We start from the raw sequence: 18,642 nt of genomic DNA, 5'->3' as shown, positions 1-18,642 counted from the left end.
TAATGACCTGGCCCAGACCAGGACTGGCAACGTCTGGACTATAAGCCCTACCTGCAAACCAGAGCCATTCGGGAAGCCCCTGGCCCTGACCTTGACGCCCAACTGGCACACTCCCGGCAAGTCTAAGTCTCCGACTCTCCCGCTGGCACCAGAGGGGCGTCTTCAAGAGCAGAAAAATGCATCAGGACTTTTAAAAGACCTTCCAGGAGCCGGCTGGCCTAGGTCGTACGAATTCTCACAGAACCGACATGCCGTGTCCCTGCCTTCGGGCTTCCTGGGGAAAAGAGAGGTGGGAGCATCGCCGGTGAGGCCGAGATCCGGCACGACAGCGTGCACAGCCGGGACGAGCTTCCCAGAGAGAAAACGAGAAGCCGCCGCAGCAGGATTGGCCACCCTTGCGTGCGTCCCGACTTCTGAAATACACAGATTGAGAATTCACTTTGAAACCAAGCTTCCCTTCACACCATTGATCATATCATCATGGTTACAAAAATATCCATTTGCTTAATCGACAGTCAACACATAGAGTAGGTACTTTTGGCGGGAGCTGATTCAAGGCCCACTGTCCGTGCAGTCCAAGTCCTTGCAGCCTGATCTTGTCAGGTGTCAGAGGTTAAGCAAGGCTGGGCCTGGTTACGGCCATGACCACTCTAATCTCTCCGTCTGTGTTCTCAAAGACGGTTTTCCGAACTCATACATCAGAAAGACCACCGAAACTAAAATTATTCTGCAGCTAGGATCACACCTTCTCCCTTCCCTTAACGACAGACTACTGTTCTTTTAAATTTTCTCCATTCATTGGAAGTTTCATTTCACACCTCTCTGCACCCATTCTGACTTCACACCTCTTGATTGGCCTCTCTTTCTGTCCCCTGCTCCCGCCTCTCACTTCTCCTCCCTCCCAGCCTTTGTTCTCCCGCTACTTTACCTTTGCCTACTGCCCTGTCTCTCTCACACCTGAAGAAGGCTCCACGGCCGAAACGTTGTGTTCTCTTTCTTCTTTTTTTCAGCATGGAATAAACCTATTACTTGTTCCTTTGGGCCTGGTTAGTACTGGGGTGTCTATTTGCACTGCTTGCTTACTGTTTTTATTCATCGCTGTCCTCACCTAAAAGAGAACAAGGCGAACAAGAATTCCGTTGTACTTGTTCAAGATCCATTTGCCATTTGTCACTTTTGTAACTTAAACCTGCCTGGGAGACCATCAAGAAAGACCCGGCTGCTGCCACCAGCGGCGTTGGTGGGCCAGTAGGTGGCGCTCCTCTCCTGCACCAGATCCTCCAAACCCCTGCTCGAGTGTAGTTGCCGAGGACACTGGGCTGTAGGAGTTGCCGGCCTTCGGATGAGACTTTAAACTGTGCTCCTGGCTATCTGGTCATTAAGGACGCCAGGGCACTGTCCACTAGAGTAGGGGTGTTAACCTCTGTGCAGTGGCCATACTCCCCTCTGGGCTTGTGCAATCTGGCCTCCTTCAAGCTCCTCTTTAATTCAAATGGTGAAGAAAGTTCTGCCAAGAGTCACCCAGGAGATGCTGCACTTCCGTGGGGGATAAAGTCTGTCCCCTCCTGCTGTATATGCACGGGATCCTTTGCTATGAAAAGTGTCATACAAAGGCAAAGAATCATGCTCGAGGACCCAGCTTGTTCGGCATTTGCGACACTCAACAGCATGAAATTGACTACCACAGAAACGAATGGACGCCTACGGTGTATTCTTAAACAGAAGAACAAGGTGTTTTGACCTGCTAACATCACTTGCACTAGGAGTGAGATAATGCGAGGAGCCTATTATAAATAGAAAGCAAACACCTTCTGAAAAATAAACATAAAATGAAGTTTAATCAAGTTCACAAATCCCAAATCAAGAGGCTTTTGACAAGAGATGCCTGAATTCAATTCGGCATTTCAGAAGCTCCCCAGACGGCGATGTGTTACCAGTGAAGTTACCAGAAAAGCACGGCCACTCTGGGAAGAGGGATCTGAACACAAATGGAGAGATGAGAGCTGATCCCAGAAAGGCCCTGCTGATCTTTCCACATTTCATCTGAAGGCACCTCCAACACAATATGACCACAAATAAAATGCTTCAAAAATCAATCTGCAGAAAAGATCTGGCCCCCTCTCGATATCTGACCAGAAGAGCCAGAGCTGGTTTTCACTCGGGGATCACAGAGGGACGAGACCCAGCAGGGCTCCAGAGGGGAGGGGATGAGGAGGGATAAAGACAGTGGAGTGGGCCGCGGCCCTCGATTGCGAGACCAGTCCTGGTGCTGTCCAGCCAACCCCTGCCGTGGCGAATCTTCAGGGGGTCACGTCAGGCCTCCTGACCCTGGGCAACCCGCTGCAAAGATCCAACAGGCGCCCCAGCGGGTCCTGCAGGGGGGTGGCCCCGAGGCCAGGTCACATCTCGCCGCACTGGGCGATGACGATGGGCAGCTTGGGCTTATTGTTGGGCCCGGTGGGCACGTTCTGGAAGAGAAGGGGGAAGGAACGGGTCAGGACGGCCTGTGGCCGCGAGCAGCACCACGCCGGTTCCCTATAACCCGCCCCTCTCGCTCGCTAGCTTCCCCGTGTCGCTGGATCAGGACCCAGCACATCCGAGATTTCTAGAACATCCTGGGAAAGAAGGGGGGTTTTCCCCCACTCAGAGGATCAGCTGAGAAACACGGGGATTTTTAATCAGGCTTACCAAATCAACAGGATACTGATGTGGGCCCAACCAAAATCACGAACCCATCCAACTCTCATGACCGTGTTAAATGCAAAGTAGCCCAGTGTGTTACTGCAGGCACTAATTCGCCAGTGCAAAATGGTAAACTGTACCCCGAAGTATGAGAGTGACAATCTGAGTGGGGTCTGCAGCTCTGCCCATTGAAGAGTACTGTATAGGCCAGCCGTGTGGCAGCTCCATATCGACCAGCAGGAGCACCTGCTGGATCTCCCCCTTTCCCCAAGGAATCCTGTTTGCTCCTGGGACAATTCCACAGTCCTAACAAACTCCTGTCACGTGCAACCTATCGGTTAAGATCCGATTCTTAACCCGTGACCAACAAGAGAACTTGGTCTATATTTAGCCAAGGAACAAGTAACAGTTTATTCCATGCTGAAAAGAGAAGAAAACAAACACAAGGTTTTTATTTGCGTTGCATTTCTTTTCCGCGTGGAATAAACCTTTACTTGTCCCTTTGTAGCCTACGCACGCTGACGCAGCTACCTACTTGAACTATATTTAACTAATATCAGGATGCTCATAATATTGTTATTGACCCCCAAATTGACCCTTTAAGGGGTCTTCCCTGACCCCTGAATGGTGTAACAGCTAAGGGCGCTTGCCCCAAACTAGGATGAGCTGTAAGACCCCGGGTTCGAGCTTTGGGTCATGTCACTAGCCGACTGTGACTAGGATTTCCCAAGGAGACGCACAACTGGCCGAGTGCCATTGAGGATAGGGTGGGATCAGTCTGCCACACAGCGACTGCTCTGGCTGCAGGCATTTGGCGCTGTTGGTGTGGAAGCTCCTGCAGGGGGCGGGGTGGAGCAGTCTCCCTACACTTCCTCACTCTCCCCCGTGTGCGCTCACAGGGTCTGCTGCTGCCACCACACACTGTGGCTATTCTACACCAGGTGGGTGGAACAAAAACACATACAGGTCCTACATGATTTTGTTGCTCAGTGAATATTCAAATCAGGTTTAACAGCAACTGCTTGAGATGCATCACGGACATAATACCCCACAGCGATACACCCAGAGAGCAAGTCAGAGGTCAAACATTGAGGCAGACATCCAGACCCGTTTTCTGCGCAGTCTTCTTCTAGCTAGCAAATGGACACATTTGTCGGGGAAAAATGGGTCATGTGACAGATAAAACACGAGACAACCTGCATTTCCATTAAGACCTGGGTCTTAACTGTAACTGTAACTTAACTGTAACTGCAGTCTTAAAGCCTGTGAATAAACCAGTACCATTTTCATCAGTACGGTAAAGTCGGAGGAATTTGCCTCTCAACGAGATTAGTGCTCAAGATATACAGTTCGTATCCTTAGGCAAAACAGCTAAGTTTGTCCTAAAGACGGTTTATGTAATGCTTTGTGATATAGGCCAGTAAGCCCCTTCAGGACACGATCCTGCTAACTCTTAGGAGCTCCTGAAGAATATACCGGAGGTTTCTCCATGCAGAGCCTGTGAACTCGGAACAGAATTGAAAAGCTTACTGGGAGATCTTCCTAAAGCTGTCCCACAGAGCCAGACACGTGGACAAACACATTAAGAACTGCAGCTGCTTAATCAGGAGGAGAAAGATACTAACGCCAGGTGGGGACTGATCTTTCTTACCTTATTTGCCTATTAATTCCTATTCTGCGTTTCGCAAAACGTATGTGTAACTTGTGTGTAGTATTTTATCAAACAAAAACTGATGCAACTGCCTGAGAAACCTGGTACACACAGCAGTAGGGTCAGCAGGCTTCTACAACTTGTAGTGATGTGCATAGACTGTCTACTATATACTACAGTACTGAGTACATACAATACTCCAACAAGTTTGTGTTTTAATGTTAACAAGCCTTAGTGACTGAGGGCTTCCATCTTATAATGTGAAATTCTGCCCCTTCAGTTTCCATTCACAAGGAACAGCACCACTGAATTTGCAGATCAGGTCTTCCTGTTATACTGTTCCGCTCTGCCTCCATCAAAATTCAGGAAAGTGACATGATATTCCCTTTCAGACTCATCAGAGTGGAATTAACCCCTCCGTGTTGCTCTGCAGCCAACAGACACTGTCACAGCCCCTCACTTGCTGTAAACCTCCATGATTTTTCCTTTGTGTTTGTAACGTCCTCTTTGTGGTGCCAGGGAAAAAAGGATGAGGGACTGATCCCGTCCTCGGGAGTGTTAGAAAGCCGTCAAGTCAGAATGCACCAGTAAGTAGGTCAACGCACACTTCCCAGGGAACAGATTCATGTCCCATCACAATGGAGTACACAGGCGCACAGACGAGACCTGCATTTCACTTAATCCCGCAAGAGTACCAGTGAGACAACCACCTTTCCTATGGTTCACTTGGGCCTGGGCTGGATCATAGCTTCCATCTAAACTGGAATCATTTTGTGTATAGTCCGTCCATCCATTTTCAAACCGCTTTATCCTGTACAGGGTTGCGGGAGGGACTGAGCCTATCCTGGCACGCAAGGGTGCGAGCTGGGGTACATCCTGGAAGGGACAGCAGTCCATCGCAAGGCAGACACACAGACACGCACACACCTGGGCCAGTTTTCCCAAAAGCCAATCAACCTGCCAGCATGCCTTTGGACTGTGGGAGGAAACTGGGGCACCCGGAGGAAACCCACACGAACAAGGGGAGAACATACAAACTCCACACAGACAGCACCCCAGGAATTGAACCCAAGGCCCCATCACTGTTAATCAAATCTTTAACTTTAAATTCTTTAAAAAACCCAAATTCCAGGTGACATTGATTGATTTAAAAGTGATTGGAGATCTGTATTCTTACACACTGCACTGGGACATGTTGTCATTCAATATTAAATAGCCCAGCGAGAAACAAAGATTAGTGAGATGGGAACCCTAACTAGAGGCTGAACGATCCCACTTCCTGAAATCCTAAGTAAATGCGGGATTCAGCCATTGTTTAGTTGGTCCAAAAGTGAACAGGTTGGTTCGGACCTATCTGTAGCAAGCAGCATTGCTCGTGCGTCTCTCAGGTAAAATGTAAATCAAGGAAACAAAACACAAGTGCTGTTCAATCACTTTCTTCTAACTTGACTCTTTTGTTCCTTCATGGTGACAGTTTTTGGACGGTAAAAAATATATCCAGATTTTTTTCACCCTTTTCAAAAACAAATGCATACCCTGGGCCGGCATGGTGTGGCGGTGGTTATCATTGTTGCCACGCTGTGCTGGAGCCCTGGGGTGCTGTCGGTGTTGGAGTCTGGGTGGTTGTGGGTGCTCTGGTGTCTTCCCAGAGCCAAAACTGATGCTGGTAGGTTAATTGGTTCCTATGGAAATTGGCCCTGGTGTGAGTGTGTGAGTGTGCCCTGTGATGGACTGGTGTCCTGTCCAGGGTGTACCCTGCCTTCACCCGTTGCTTGCTGGGATAGGCTCCAGCTCCCCCACTACCCTCAATTGAATGGCTAGAAAATGGATGAATGTATCTCAGCGGCTTTCTGCATTTATTCCATGTAGTCATTTCAGCACTTGACACAAACTGTCTCTTAGATTTGTCTACAAAGAATATTAGTTTTCCCCCCAAAGTCAGGTTGCACATACAGCACCGAACTGGAAGAATTATTTAGTCTTCCCAAGCAATTCTCACTTTGAAACAGCAGCTAGAAGCAGCAATAAAGTAGAAATGCTGTAGTCCAGGGCGCTTTTGATCCTAAACACTGGAGAAATCTGTACAAGCTTCCAGACAGATTCTGTAGTCACTACGGCTTGGCTGTACTGTACTTCACCGGACCAAATCAGCATCTCTAATTTTTCACATCACACACAATTTTTCACACGTTCTTTCACAACGTAAGAATCAGAAACGTACCTCAATCTTTCTCATGACAAGCAGACCATCAACAACCTTCCCTAAAGAAAAAAACAAAAAAGGTTAACGTACATAGAACTTTTTAAAAATGCACGTTTTATTTCAACGGCGGGAACAGCCTCGTTAACCTAAGTCTTTTGTCTAGCCTGTCATTTCTTAAGCATTTAGCTTGAATCTAACTGCAATAAGAATAAAGAGAAATGTGATATACTTTTCTAAGATTATTTTGTAAAGAGGTAACACCAAATGAAACTGCCTCATTAGTACCATGAAATAATCACATGCTCACAATCTAGACAGATGAAGGTACTGCTGATAATTCTGCTTATATTTACATCCCCAGAGTTTGCATCTAATCTGGAGTTATTTTCTATACGTAAAAAGGTAAGACAATGTGACAGTAAGAGCTCACATTTTGTTTCCCCCAAATCAATTGCTTATTTTCTACCCATGGAATCTATGCATTTATCAACCTTTTTTTTCATCTCTGTGTTTAACGGCACTTTCTGGTTGAAACATACGACTAAACTGTTTTTTCCTGGTTATTCGGACTATGAGAACAGGTACATTAGACTCCTGAAGAAATGGCTCATTCAGCCATGTCTTGAAGGAAGTCTGGGTATCAGATTGACAGCGTGGCTGGATAGCCTGTTCCTGATATAATCCATAACCCTTTGTGGGAAAAAGGCGCCTCCTGATATAAATTTTAAATGCACTTCTCCAGTCCAGTGGGCTGAACTGGTCACTATCTTTGAGGATTCTGAATACTTGAATCAGGTCCCCTTCATAGTCTTCTTTGCTCAAGACTCAAAGATTCGGTTATTTTACACTGTTGGTGTAGGACAGTTCCTAACAGCCCAGGAAAGAACCTGGTCGCATTTCTCCAGACCGATTCCAGAATATCTTTTTTGGAATGTGGTGACCAAAACTGATATTCTGAACAAGAATGTTTAGTAATACAAGATCCCTTTTTTAATCTATATCCACTTTTTTCCTCTATATCCTAACTTTCTGGTTGTTGTCTACAAGGACCGTTACGCATTAGCAGACAGCTAAGTCCTTACTATGCAGTATGAAGCTTATACAACCTCAGTATTTTCTCTTATATGTTAATGGTTTATGTTTCTGCTCCCTGGATGCAACATTCTGCAGTTGTCTGCATTACACTCCATCTGTTGAATGTTTGTCCAGAGCTCAATTTTGTCTTTCTGAATTTTGCTTTGGCTTACACAGTGTTTGCTAACCCTCCTGTTTTGGTATTAAATGTGAACTAGATTAGTTCACTCGCTATGTAAGAAACCAGATCATTAACACAGTTTAGCAAGAGCAGGGGTCTTGATACAGATCCCCTCATCTCCTAAGTAATGTGCTTGCAAGGACTGATGAGGGGAAATCTAGGGTAAAAGGTGAACGATTTGTACAACATGAAGAGAAACCAGACTACACTTGCAAGGGTTGATGGGATACAGAAAGATAAGACAGCTAGGACTGCCCTCACAGCTGTGCCTACAGTTCTGCTGAAGCGAAGTGCGGTTGTGGGGGTAGGCATGGTCGAATAGCAACTGGGCATTGCAGGTTGTTGTTAAGTCCGATGCCATAACTGATAAGACATGATCAAAATTACTCACCGCCGAATGAAAGGCAGCAAGCCACAGAAACACAGTCAAAGTTCGACTCACCGAAAACCACATGCTTCCCATCCAGCCAGTCACATTTGGTACAGGTGATGAAGAACTGGCAGCCATTAGTGCCAGGGCCACTGTTCGCCTGGGGACACAGAGCGATGGGTTGTTATTTACTGTAACTGTTGTAATTACTGTAACTAATTAGACTGTTGCAGGACACCACCTTCAAAAACAGGAGGTCAACACATCAGAGTCTTTCACACAAACCCCTTCCGACTGACAACTGATGTGTGTAGTTATAGTTAAGATGAATATGCAACATTAAAAGTTACAACAAAGTGCAAAATGGTGCTACATGGAGACAAGCTGGAGACCTTTGAACCACGTTCCCCACAGAATGATGGGAATGACCTGTTGTCTTCAGTCACCTGACAAATCATCTTCTACCAACTGGTCAAATTAAGGTTCCCCATTAAGGACACTGGAAATCAATCAGGAAGTCTTGATTTTTTCAACAGGGAAATGCAAGACCACATAGTGCTGGGATTACAACGGAATGACTTCATTTAAACAGTGTTGAGGTCTCTCCTTGGCCAGCTTTTTCTCAAGACCTGTGTCCAACAGGACATGTGTGACGCCAAGTCGCCAACAACAGGACAACCGTTGACGAACAGCACGGCAGGCCAAACCCATTAAGAGTGTCAAAATATCCCACAGCAATCTGTCGGAGGCTGATCAGGTCTGTGTCTCAACACTGCTAGGATTGTGGTCATGTTTTAGAAGGTTGTACCCGCCACTATCACTATGTGATGTTTTGAATGTGTGCAGCATACGAAAACATATTAAGATTCAACAGCTTGTTCCAGACAACCTTAACTCTGGTGTGTAAAGAAGTCTCTTCTTTCTTTTCCATTCTTTTTGTTGACATAGATTTCCAGGAGCATGGCCTAATTTGTGTACTTTATTAGAATTTCTTATAATGGGACCAAAGCAATGAGTATTGAAAGTACATTTTATTATTTGGGCATTACTAACAAAAATCTGCCTAAGAACTTAATACTTGACATTCTAAATTCTAAGCAGTGTTGAAAGCTGAGAAGACTAACATTTTATTTCATCCCTGGCTATGATGCTCGTTGTAAAGAAATGAACACTCCTCTTGATGCTGGATTTCTTATGGGGGATTGGCTAAATTTGCATATGTAAAAAAACAGCATTTTTATCGGATTTCTACCCAGGCTCCCGGCATATTTGTATAAAACTGTCATTTTAATTAAGTGATTTTTGAGTAACCAAGTGTAAAAAACCTTAAGAAAAATCCTAATTATGCCTAAGAAAATAATGAGGTTGTTTAACTGATTACTCAGGTTGCAATAAAACCCTGAAGACTCCAGGAATTACATTTGAGATCAGTGAATTATAAGAATAGTCTTTGATGATGTCAACTTGACTTGTAAAGCAAAAGTATCCAATCTAGAGGGGAGTAATGAGAACATTAATGGCTAAATTAATCCATTTCATCTTGGCTCTGATGCTAATTTTACAGACGTTCAAAGACTTGGTACTGCTGTTATTGTTCACACTCATTTGATTTGGTCGGAAGGAAGAAAAGAGGTCCTGGTGTTTCTTCTGTGGCCTTGAACCAGACTTCTTAATCTCTGTGCCTGCTGTTCCGCTGTGGAGAGAGCAAGTCGAATTCTGCTACAGGGGGGTCATGGCGGTTAATCAGGATGTTTTCGTTCCAGAACCAGCTGCAGTGCCTGTGAAACTCTCCGGACCGCACGGGGAGAGGACCTACAGATGGACTTACCATAGACAGCAGGCCCGGCGCCGAGTGCTTCAGTTTGAAGTTCTCGTCCGTGAATGGGCCACGGTAGATACTGCAAATGCCCGTGCCATCGCCCTGAGGAGAGAGAACACGGTCCGCTTAGCTGAGAACCAAAACCAGCTTCTGCTTCTGATTGTTGTGGTCTTTCTCCTTAGGTCCCTGGTCAGGATGGGTTTCATTTGAAAGATTTGTTCTGCAGACAAGCGTCTGTTTTATACACACAGACTTAGAAAAAAACAGAATGTACAAGCAGTACAAGTAAACAGTACTTAAAAAAAAAATACAGGTTTACATCAACTCATACAAAGTCATAACACACTACTCCTACAGGAATCCCCACAGTTTACCAGAACCTATAACTTGACTCCCCCACAGACACTCCAAGCCACATTAATTGCACAGTACCCCATTGCACAAAACCACTAATTGCACTTGCCCATAAACCAATACTCTTTTATTGATTAAGTAATTTGACTGCATGTGGGATAAAAGCATTCATCGTTTTTTTAAACGTCCATCGAGGGACTGTAAAGCGCCTGTTTGAAGGCCTCAGCAGCTATTCTTCAAGCAGAACATGTGAGGGATCAGAGGAGATACTAACAGCTGCTCTCAACATACAGTTAATAAACGCGGTTTTACTAACGTATAACACACCCTTCAAGGGTCTGGACACCTTGGCCTTTTGTTGCCCAGAAAGACCGTTACACCAACCGTATGGCTGTTCCACACTGCATGGCAATCTGTACCACAGAACTGAAAATAACAGGGACAGAATCGGACTGCCGGTACCAAAAACGCATAACCTGCGAAAAAAAGTAAATTCCCTGTTGTACTTTATTACAAATAAAGTCAGCCTGAGTCTTCCGAGTAGGCCACAACATGGCTGCCGCAGGGTGGACAAGGACAGCCCGCTCTCTGCCTCTGGCCAGATTCCTCTTAAGGACCCGTTTCCCGCGATCTTCACGAACTGGAAAGACACCCTTAAGGAATTCTGCAGCGGTGCTGACAGTGTGCTGGAGGAGGTGGAAACGAGTGGGAGTGTTCCCCCTGACATCCTGCTTAAACCGCACTCTGGTCTCCAAAAGTTCCTCCTTAATTCAGCCGGAGAAGCGATTTCTCACGTGCCCTAACGATCTGCTGCTAATGCAGCAAACTTTCTGTTTGAATTGCTTTAGGATCCACTGAAATAAAAAGCACCTGAGAAATGTAAGGAATTTGCATTATGTAGTTCAGGTGGGGAGCATGCGTAGGCTGCAAAGGAACAAGTAATTGGTTTATTTCATGCTGAAAAGAGACGAGAGAAAACACAGCGTTTCGGCTCTGCACCCCAAGAAGGCTCCACAGCCGAAATGTCGTGTTTTCTCTCTTCTCTTTTCAGCATGAAATAAACCAATTACTTGTTCCTTTTTATTATATATTTCTTTACAGTGTACGCATCTTTAACATCTATTTTCCGTGTTTTTTTTTCTGATGTAGTAGGGTTCAAATTACACAAAGTCAATGCAGAGGTGTGTGTGTTTGTGGGGGGGGGGGGTGGAGGGGATTTATAAAGTACCTAATTGTATTCCACTGTACTAACACAAAATAAGGCCCGTTTTCACAGTCTCCCATGCTACCTTGTGCCTTCCAAAGAAGGAAAACTTTATTTTCTTGAAAAGATAATAATAAAGGCAGATGCTTAAGAATGGTTGCTACTCATGCTGGTCTCTTATCATGGGCTGTATCTCTTGTACTAACTGAATAATATAACAAAGTTAATACAGAACTGTAGAATAAGTAATCAGTCACTGAATACCTACATCACGCATAATGAATGAGTTCAAGTTTAACAGAGACCATCACTGTCTGTCAGAAATGTATCAACTGACAACAGCCGTTGTGTGTCAATATATTATTATAACAGACACCTTCTTGCAGGGGAATTCCTTGGAATTTCAATCCATTATTTTCCCTAAGGAAATTAAATAAAAGGCATTTAAAGTTACTTGTGAATAATAAGATTTTTTTTTTAGTATGAACATACAGAATGCGAGTGAATTGTTCTGCAGGTCTAAAACACGGACAGCAGTCTCCCTTATTCACACCACTAGAGGGCACCATTGCATTACAAGTGACTTTATTAACCCCGTCATTCTAACAAAAACAAGAGGGTTGTTCCCTTAATGACCTGGAGAGCACCCATCTGTAGGGAAGGGCATTTCCCAGAACTACCTTGCTCTAGCGTACAACAGTAGAGTAGAGGAGTTGTTCAAGTAGGTAGCTGTAGTGGAAAACAAACTGTTTTCCCTCCTACCGTCTGGTAAACGGTACCAAAGCATTCGGTCCAAGTCCAACAGACCACGGAACAGCTTCTACCTCCAGGCAATAAGACTGCTAAAAAGCCAACCTGCAGCTCCTTCAGCAAATCACCTGTAATGGCTACATGGACACACAGTTTTCACTGTATTCAGCGTAACCGCACTACTTGTATATACTGCATTCACCATGGACACATAGCAGCTCTACTCATATTGAGTTTCAATTAATTTCTATTACATCTATTATTAAGTAACCTTATTTTCATAACCTCAATTTTGTGATTTTTGTGATTTTTGTGAGCTCGCGGAAAAGACATTCCATTGCCAGCAACTACTGCTGCACGCTGTATTGTTGTGCATTTGCTAAATAAACTTTGATTTGATTTGGAGTGAAGTACTGGAGTTCATTGCCATATTTATAGCCAGCAGTGCCCACCTGGGATTTGAACCTGCAACCTTCTCGGTGGAAGACCGGAGCTCCACACTGCTGCCTAAGCTGCATGTTTGGGAATGGGAACGTGCAGGCAGGGTTAACCAGCACGTTGCATTTGTTCGGCCAAACCGTCTCGAAATCGAAAAACAATATTTCCGTTGGATTAAAAATGATGGATTCACAAGCCTGCGGGTTTTCAATGAAAGAGGGCCGCTTGACATCACCAGAAGTCTTGTTGCCTCTTTCTGAATCGCAGAACATGGTGCTGCGCAGACCTGGACATTTTGTCTGTGACATAAATTGGAGGTTTTACACATTACTGTGTACTCTTTACTCTTACTGTGGTTCCAAAAGCACCCATCAGTTCCAATTAGTTCTAACTCCAAAATATAAAAACAGCGTCGCAAGTTCCCATGTAAATAATGATGGAAAAAGGTGTGAGATGGAACAAGAGGCTGGACTAGAGCAGGACTCTGCCTGGCTGGAGCCACAGGTCACTGGCCAGTATCGGCCACATGTCCGCTACAGGGAGGTCCCGGGCATGCTGGGCTACTGGTGCCACAGAGGGCCCAGGTACTTGTGAGCCTGCAGTGTCGGCAGTCCTCTGTCTGATGTCTTACAGTGCTGCTGTTTGATTTGTGGGAAGGTGGGAAGGACAAAAGAAAACACACACAGTGCACATTACAGGAGAAGCATCTATGCATGCATGGAGCAATTACAGCTGTCTACACACCCTCTAATCTCTCAGATAGTCTCACAACAGGTATTAATCACTTAACTGAACAGATTAGCGGTGATGGCTGTTTGGCACATTGTCACTTGGGTGTAAATGACTTGCTGTTTGGTATTTAAAAGGTGTGCACTCTCCTACACCGGGCGTGGTAGTTTTTGTGCTGACTTTTTGTTTGCTATTTTGGGCCCAATAAGGCAAACACCAAAACCAATACTTCTTAACATTACTTTATCATTTACCTTAGTTTACTTACAACTGACCTTAACATTACTTTCTTAAAACTTCCAAGAACATTACTTCTTGGGATCACCAGTATCCCATCCCACGATCCCTCTGGACTGCCCAGCTTTAGGGTAGGATCTGCTACAGAAGACCTCAGTTCTCCTGGACAGTATGAAAACCAGGGTGGAAAGCTGAGCTGACTTACTGTGGAACAGAGAAGTCTTCCTGTAATACTCCAGCCAGGTTTCCGTTTCGAAACATGTGACCAGTGTTTTAAAAGTGTCAATGCAGTTTGCTGAATTATAGAAGTGAAGAGACCCAATGCAGAACACAGACAAGAGTGACTTCAAACAGATTCCTATTCCTTACTGACTTACATTGACAAAGTCGCCTCCTTGAATCATGAAGTCCTTGATCACCCTGAAAATAAAGACATAGAATTGTTAAGGTGTGGCAGCTGATCATGAAACACAAAGGGCTTACTGCCCAGGACAATGAAACAATCAGGCGCACGGTACGATATAATTAAGCAGTCAGAATCCATAGCTGCGGTCTTCTATAAATACGGTGATGTGGGTCAACAGAGTAAGACAAACAGAAAAAAAACAAGATTGCAGAGCACAAAGCAGACTGAAAAAGAAAAGAAGGATTTTGTGTTGCCCATGTTTAAATGGTTAATAACAATAAATAATGAACTTTTTATATAGTGCCTTTAAACACAGCTTCTCAAAGTGCTTTACAGAACAAACATACCAACAAAAAACTACACATTGAGAGGAGGCAGTAGAAAAGAGGCACGGGATATAGTAGGAAAGGGACAGACAAAGGACCAAATTAAATAAAAGGCCTTCGAAAACAAAGATTTGAGTCTGGATTTGAAGGAGTTTAGAGAATGTGACTCTGATATCCTTAGGGATTGAGTTCCAGAGCTTTGGGGCTTAACAGGAGAGGCCCTGTCACCCCTAGAGTGTAGATTGGCTTGGGGACAGAGAGGAGACCGGAATTAGAAGAGCGAAGGTTGAGGTGAGGAGTAGGATGATAGTAGCTCAGACAAGTACTGAGGAGCCGAGCAGAACCTTATAGGCGATCACGAGGATTTTGAAATCAAGACGAAACCTGACAGGACAACCTCTGCCATAAAAAGGCTGTTTCTCAGCTCTGCAGAAGAAAATATATACACAGTATATACAGTACATTCGACTGTTGTTCAAACTGCTGTCTTTTTCAACGCTGGCAGGCTGAATGGTAAATAAAGAGTCACAAGTATGAAACTGGTGACAAAAGCAGACAAGGAGCAAAAAAGGTGGACGTTAATTTTTATAAATTGCCACACCAATTGGACACCTGCACAGATAAGGCTTAAATCTCACATACACTGCACTTGTCCTCAATGCTAATCTGAGCCCTGGGAAACTCACTTTGCTTTCTTATGCTGCACAATACAGGTGCGTGGGCCCGACTTGTCCAGGTGAACACCCTCATTATGCTTTGCCTGTGACTGGTAGCTCTTCCACGATGCACATTGTGAAATAGAAAATCCTTATATCCACAAAGATTGTCCTGAGTATTTGTCTTGTCAATTTGCAATATCTGTTGCAGTATGAGAAACCTGTGCCCAAACACGTATGCTAAAATTTCAGCCCAAACTGATTTTTTTCCCCCCACCGAGTGCATTACTGTAGAGCCTGTAGACTGGATAGAACTACGCAGTGACTCAAGTTACAAATCGAATTCCCAGACACAGGGCGATATTAAGCAAATCCCTATCAATAACACCAGGTTCACCTCTCCATTTCACTTAAACACACACATATATATTATAAAAGAACAGAAAAAGAAAAGAAAGACAACATTCTTCAAGTGCAAATAAAAACAGCAGATGAATAAGGCACATGAGGACCAAAAGGTCAGTCCAAACTGTCCAAACTCATGGAGAACAAGAGGAGAGGTGTGGAAAGCTGAGATCTGCAAACGAATAGAGAGGATTTACAAGAAGAACCTTTCGTTTAGAGAAGAGGGAAGGTGTGATCCAAGTTTCAGGATAATTTTGGTTTTGGATGTCTTTCTGCATTTAGGAGTCCCAAAACCCCTCTGTGAGGACACAGATATTGAGATGAGAAAGGTGAAATGGGAAACTATCAGCTTCGACAGATCTTTGACCTTCACAGCTCTGTCATGTTCCCTGAAACAGTCTGCCAGTCTCCTTTCTGTCTTCGTCAATGTAAAAATGTAAATAGCTGGGCATTTTCTGCAAGAGATGCAGTAAATAAGGCTGCTGGAAATACGTGATGTCATCTGGGTGATCCAGAATTGTCCAGAGGGATGTTGAATGTGTGTTGCATTGGATATTAGGGCATCAAAAGAAATTTCTTAGAAATCCGGGAAATTCATATAGGAATAAGAAAAAAGATTTTGTAGCAGAAGCCCTGACATTTTCTTGCACAGATGTGACAGGTTAATTCATGGTACTGATTAAGACGTCTTCAGCAGGGTTAATCAACAGAGTGTCTGCTGTAATGGTCACAGGCTAACAGCATGTGTGACCTGTTCCGCCACCGAAAGCAATATAAGCTGTGTATCTGTGAGATGCATACTGGGCATCACGTTGCAGATGCTGTTTTGTGGGATTCTGTGCAACTCCTCTTGTAAACAAGCATTTGCATGTTTTCTGGTCTCTGGACCAAGAAGCCACAAAACCCATCCCTCCGATACTCAGCCAGGCTCAAGCCTGACGAGCATGGGCATCCATAACAGAACGGCAACACTGTCACCTGACAAGACAGCCATTGTTACACAAGCAGCAGGAGGAAGTGAGCTGGAATGTGGTCACACAAGGAAGGTCATGAACAATGGGTACCACAACCACTATACCTCGATAGCCATGCCAACACTCCTATTTCAAAGGGGCAGAAGCTGGTTACATGACCTGGAAGAGCAGTCCCTGAGGGCCATACAGCAATAGTAACATTTCAGAAGTTGCACCCTCTTAGCATAAAGGGTTGTGCCTAATTAAAACCATGTGAAGAAGACCAGCAAGCTCCTGCAACGTCCCTTAAGTGTTACTACTGGTAGCAGTGCTTTTCTTTTCTGATAAATAATTACTGCAGGTGTTGTATACAGCCATTATCAGACAACCAATAACTTGCCTTCTTTGAATGATTTCCAAGATTTTTGGTTACTACAAAGAATAGGTAACCCATGGAAATTCGGGGGTGCTGCTGATAAATTTACAGAAGACTATCGTGCACCTTTTATTAACCATCCGGCAGCCAATGAGAAGCCTGAGCTCATAGATCATGGTTCCCATACTGCACCCAGAACTCAAACCTGCCCCTCTAGCACAGAGCCACACGGTTCCAAAAGACAAGCCTTTCAAAACAAACATCAATCTGAGAACGCACCTAGAAAAAACAAACAATAGAACTTCCTTTTGAGCAATAACAGCTCCAGGTGCTTAAAAAAATGTTTTTTTTCAATGTATGATGCTGTACAGAGCACTGAAAAAGTATTCAGCGCACAGTTTTCAGAGTTTGATGCCTTAAAGCTTGTAGCCATGACATTTTGATTTGTAATATCTTTGCAATATTTGTCTATTTGTTAATATTGTAATACTGGGGTGTAATATCTGCTCTATATACAAACCTGCTCCACAAATTGAAAGCAAAAGTTAGGGAGAAAGAAGTCAACAACAGAAAAGAAAAATGGAAAAGCCATTATTGAATATGTATTCAAGCCCTTTACTGTGGCAAACCTAAATTAATTCAGGTGGACAAAATTAACTATGTGAGTCACAGAATCAGTTGAGTGACCTCGTGCAAGAACAGTAGTTCACACGATTTCAGAATGAATACACCTTATACGGAACTAGAAAAAAAACATCCCATATCCCACATGATGTGTGCAACACAGCACCTAAGTGATATTGCCAAAAACATTTTTCTGGTTTTCTGGTCAAATGGGGTAAAAACTGGAATTTACTGGTCTAAATGCAAAGCACTACATCTGACGCAAACCCAAAAGTTTTATCACTCCGTCATCCCTCCGGTCAGGCATGGTGGTGGCAGCATGATGTTATTGTTCTGCTTCACATCAGCAGGGACTGGGAAGACTGTCGTCTAGTGGGATCACAGATCAAGCGCCGTATGAAGTACTGGCATATCTTAGAGACAAACTTGTGTCAGACCTAAAACTCGGGCAAGCTGGGACAAAGACTGATCCAGACAATGATTCCAAAGCACAAGGCCAAAGCTACAGTACACTAGAGGAGCTTAAGAATAAGAAACAGATTGTCCTTAAGCAGCACAATCACATTCCTGGTTTTCTGAACCCTGAGTCAGTGGAAAGACTGAAAAAACTGCTGTCCATTAGCAAGCCCCTACCAACCTGAGAGAACCTGAGTAAGTCTGCCAAGATGAATGGGCAAAAACCGCACCAAGCCGGTGTGCAAATCTGGTAGAGACTTGCCCTAAAACAAGTGCCACTGTAATTGTTACCAAAAGGTGCTTCTACCAAATACTGGGTGTGCAAGTCTGCATACTTCTGCCATCACCATATTTCAGTATTCTCTCTTGAGTTTTTTCTGACATTTACTGTCTCTTACTCTTAGATGTTTTCAGTCTGAGCATTCAGGTTTTGAATGTTTAAAAAAAATGTGTATGTTGCATTTTTTAAGTTTGCCAAATGGGACACCACAGAAAGATACTTAATGCTTTTTTAATATATACCTTACCTATGGAATGTACTGCCTTTGTACCCAATAGGAACGCCATCCTTCCTGTTAAAATAAAAAGACAAATGCCATTAAATGCATCAAAATTTTTAGTGCAAAAGAAATATTTTCACAATTGCAGCACAAACGCAGTTGTCAGTCTATCAAGGGATGAATTCCACACCAAACCTGAAACTAAGGTATGCAATGTCCTGTCTTTTGTGAAATAGTCCCACAGGCTA

The 18,642-nt window shown here is 44.1% G+C and overlaps 1 protein-coding gene across 2 annotated transcripts in view; it reads right to left on the bottom strand.

Annotated features, from left to right (window-relative positions):
- Positions 1-1,822: 1,822 nt before the first annotated feature.
- The window catches only part of ppih (peptidylprolyl isomerase H (cyclophilin H)), a 54,937-nt gene continuing 38,117 nt past the window's right edge, over positions 1,823-18,642 (bottom strand). For both annotated transcript variants that reach the window (XM_088938221.1, XM_088938222.1), the window contains exons 4-9: positions 18,422-18,466; positions 14,070-14,112; positions 9,990-10,082; positions 8,234-8,321; positions 6,555-6,595; positions 1,823-2,468 (exon numbers count right to left, since the gene is read on the bottom strand). In XM_088938221.1, coding sequence (XP_088794347.1) covers positions 2,400-2,468; positions 6,555-6,595; positions 8,234-8,321; positions 9,990-10,082; positions 14,070-14,112; positions 18,422-18,466 — 379 coding nt within the window. In that variant the 3' untranslated portion in view covers positions 1,823-2,399. The remainder of the gene's footprint in view (positions 2,469-6,554; positions 6,596-8,233; positions 8,322-9,989; positions 10,083-14,069; positions 14,113-18,421; positions 18,467-18,642) is intronic.

Source organism: Atractosteus spatula, chromosome 20, assembly GCF_055471065.1.
Source record: "Atractosteus spatula isolate fAtrSpa1 chromosome 20, fAtrSpa1.hap1, whole genome shotgun sequence".
NCBI classification, from domain to species: Eukaryota; Metazoa; Chordata; class Actinopteri; order Semionotiformes; family Lepisosteidae; genus Atractosteus; species Atractosteus spatula.
The sequence above is the reverse complement of the archived record's forward strand: the minus strand, read 5'-3'. Positions and strand labels throughout refer to the sequence as shown.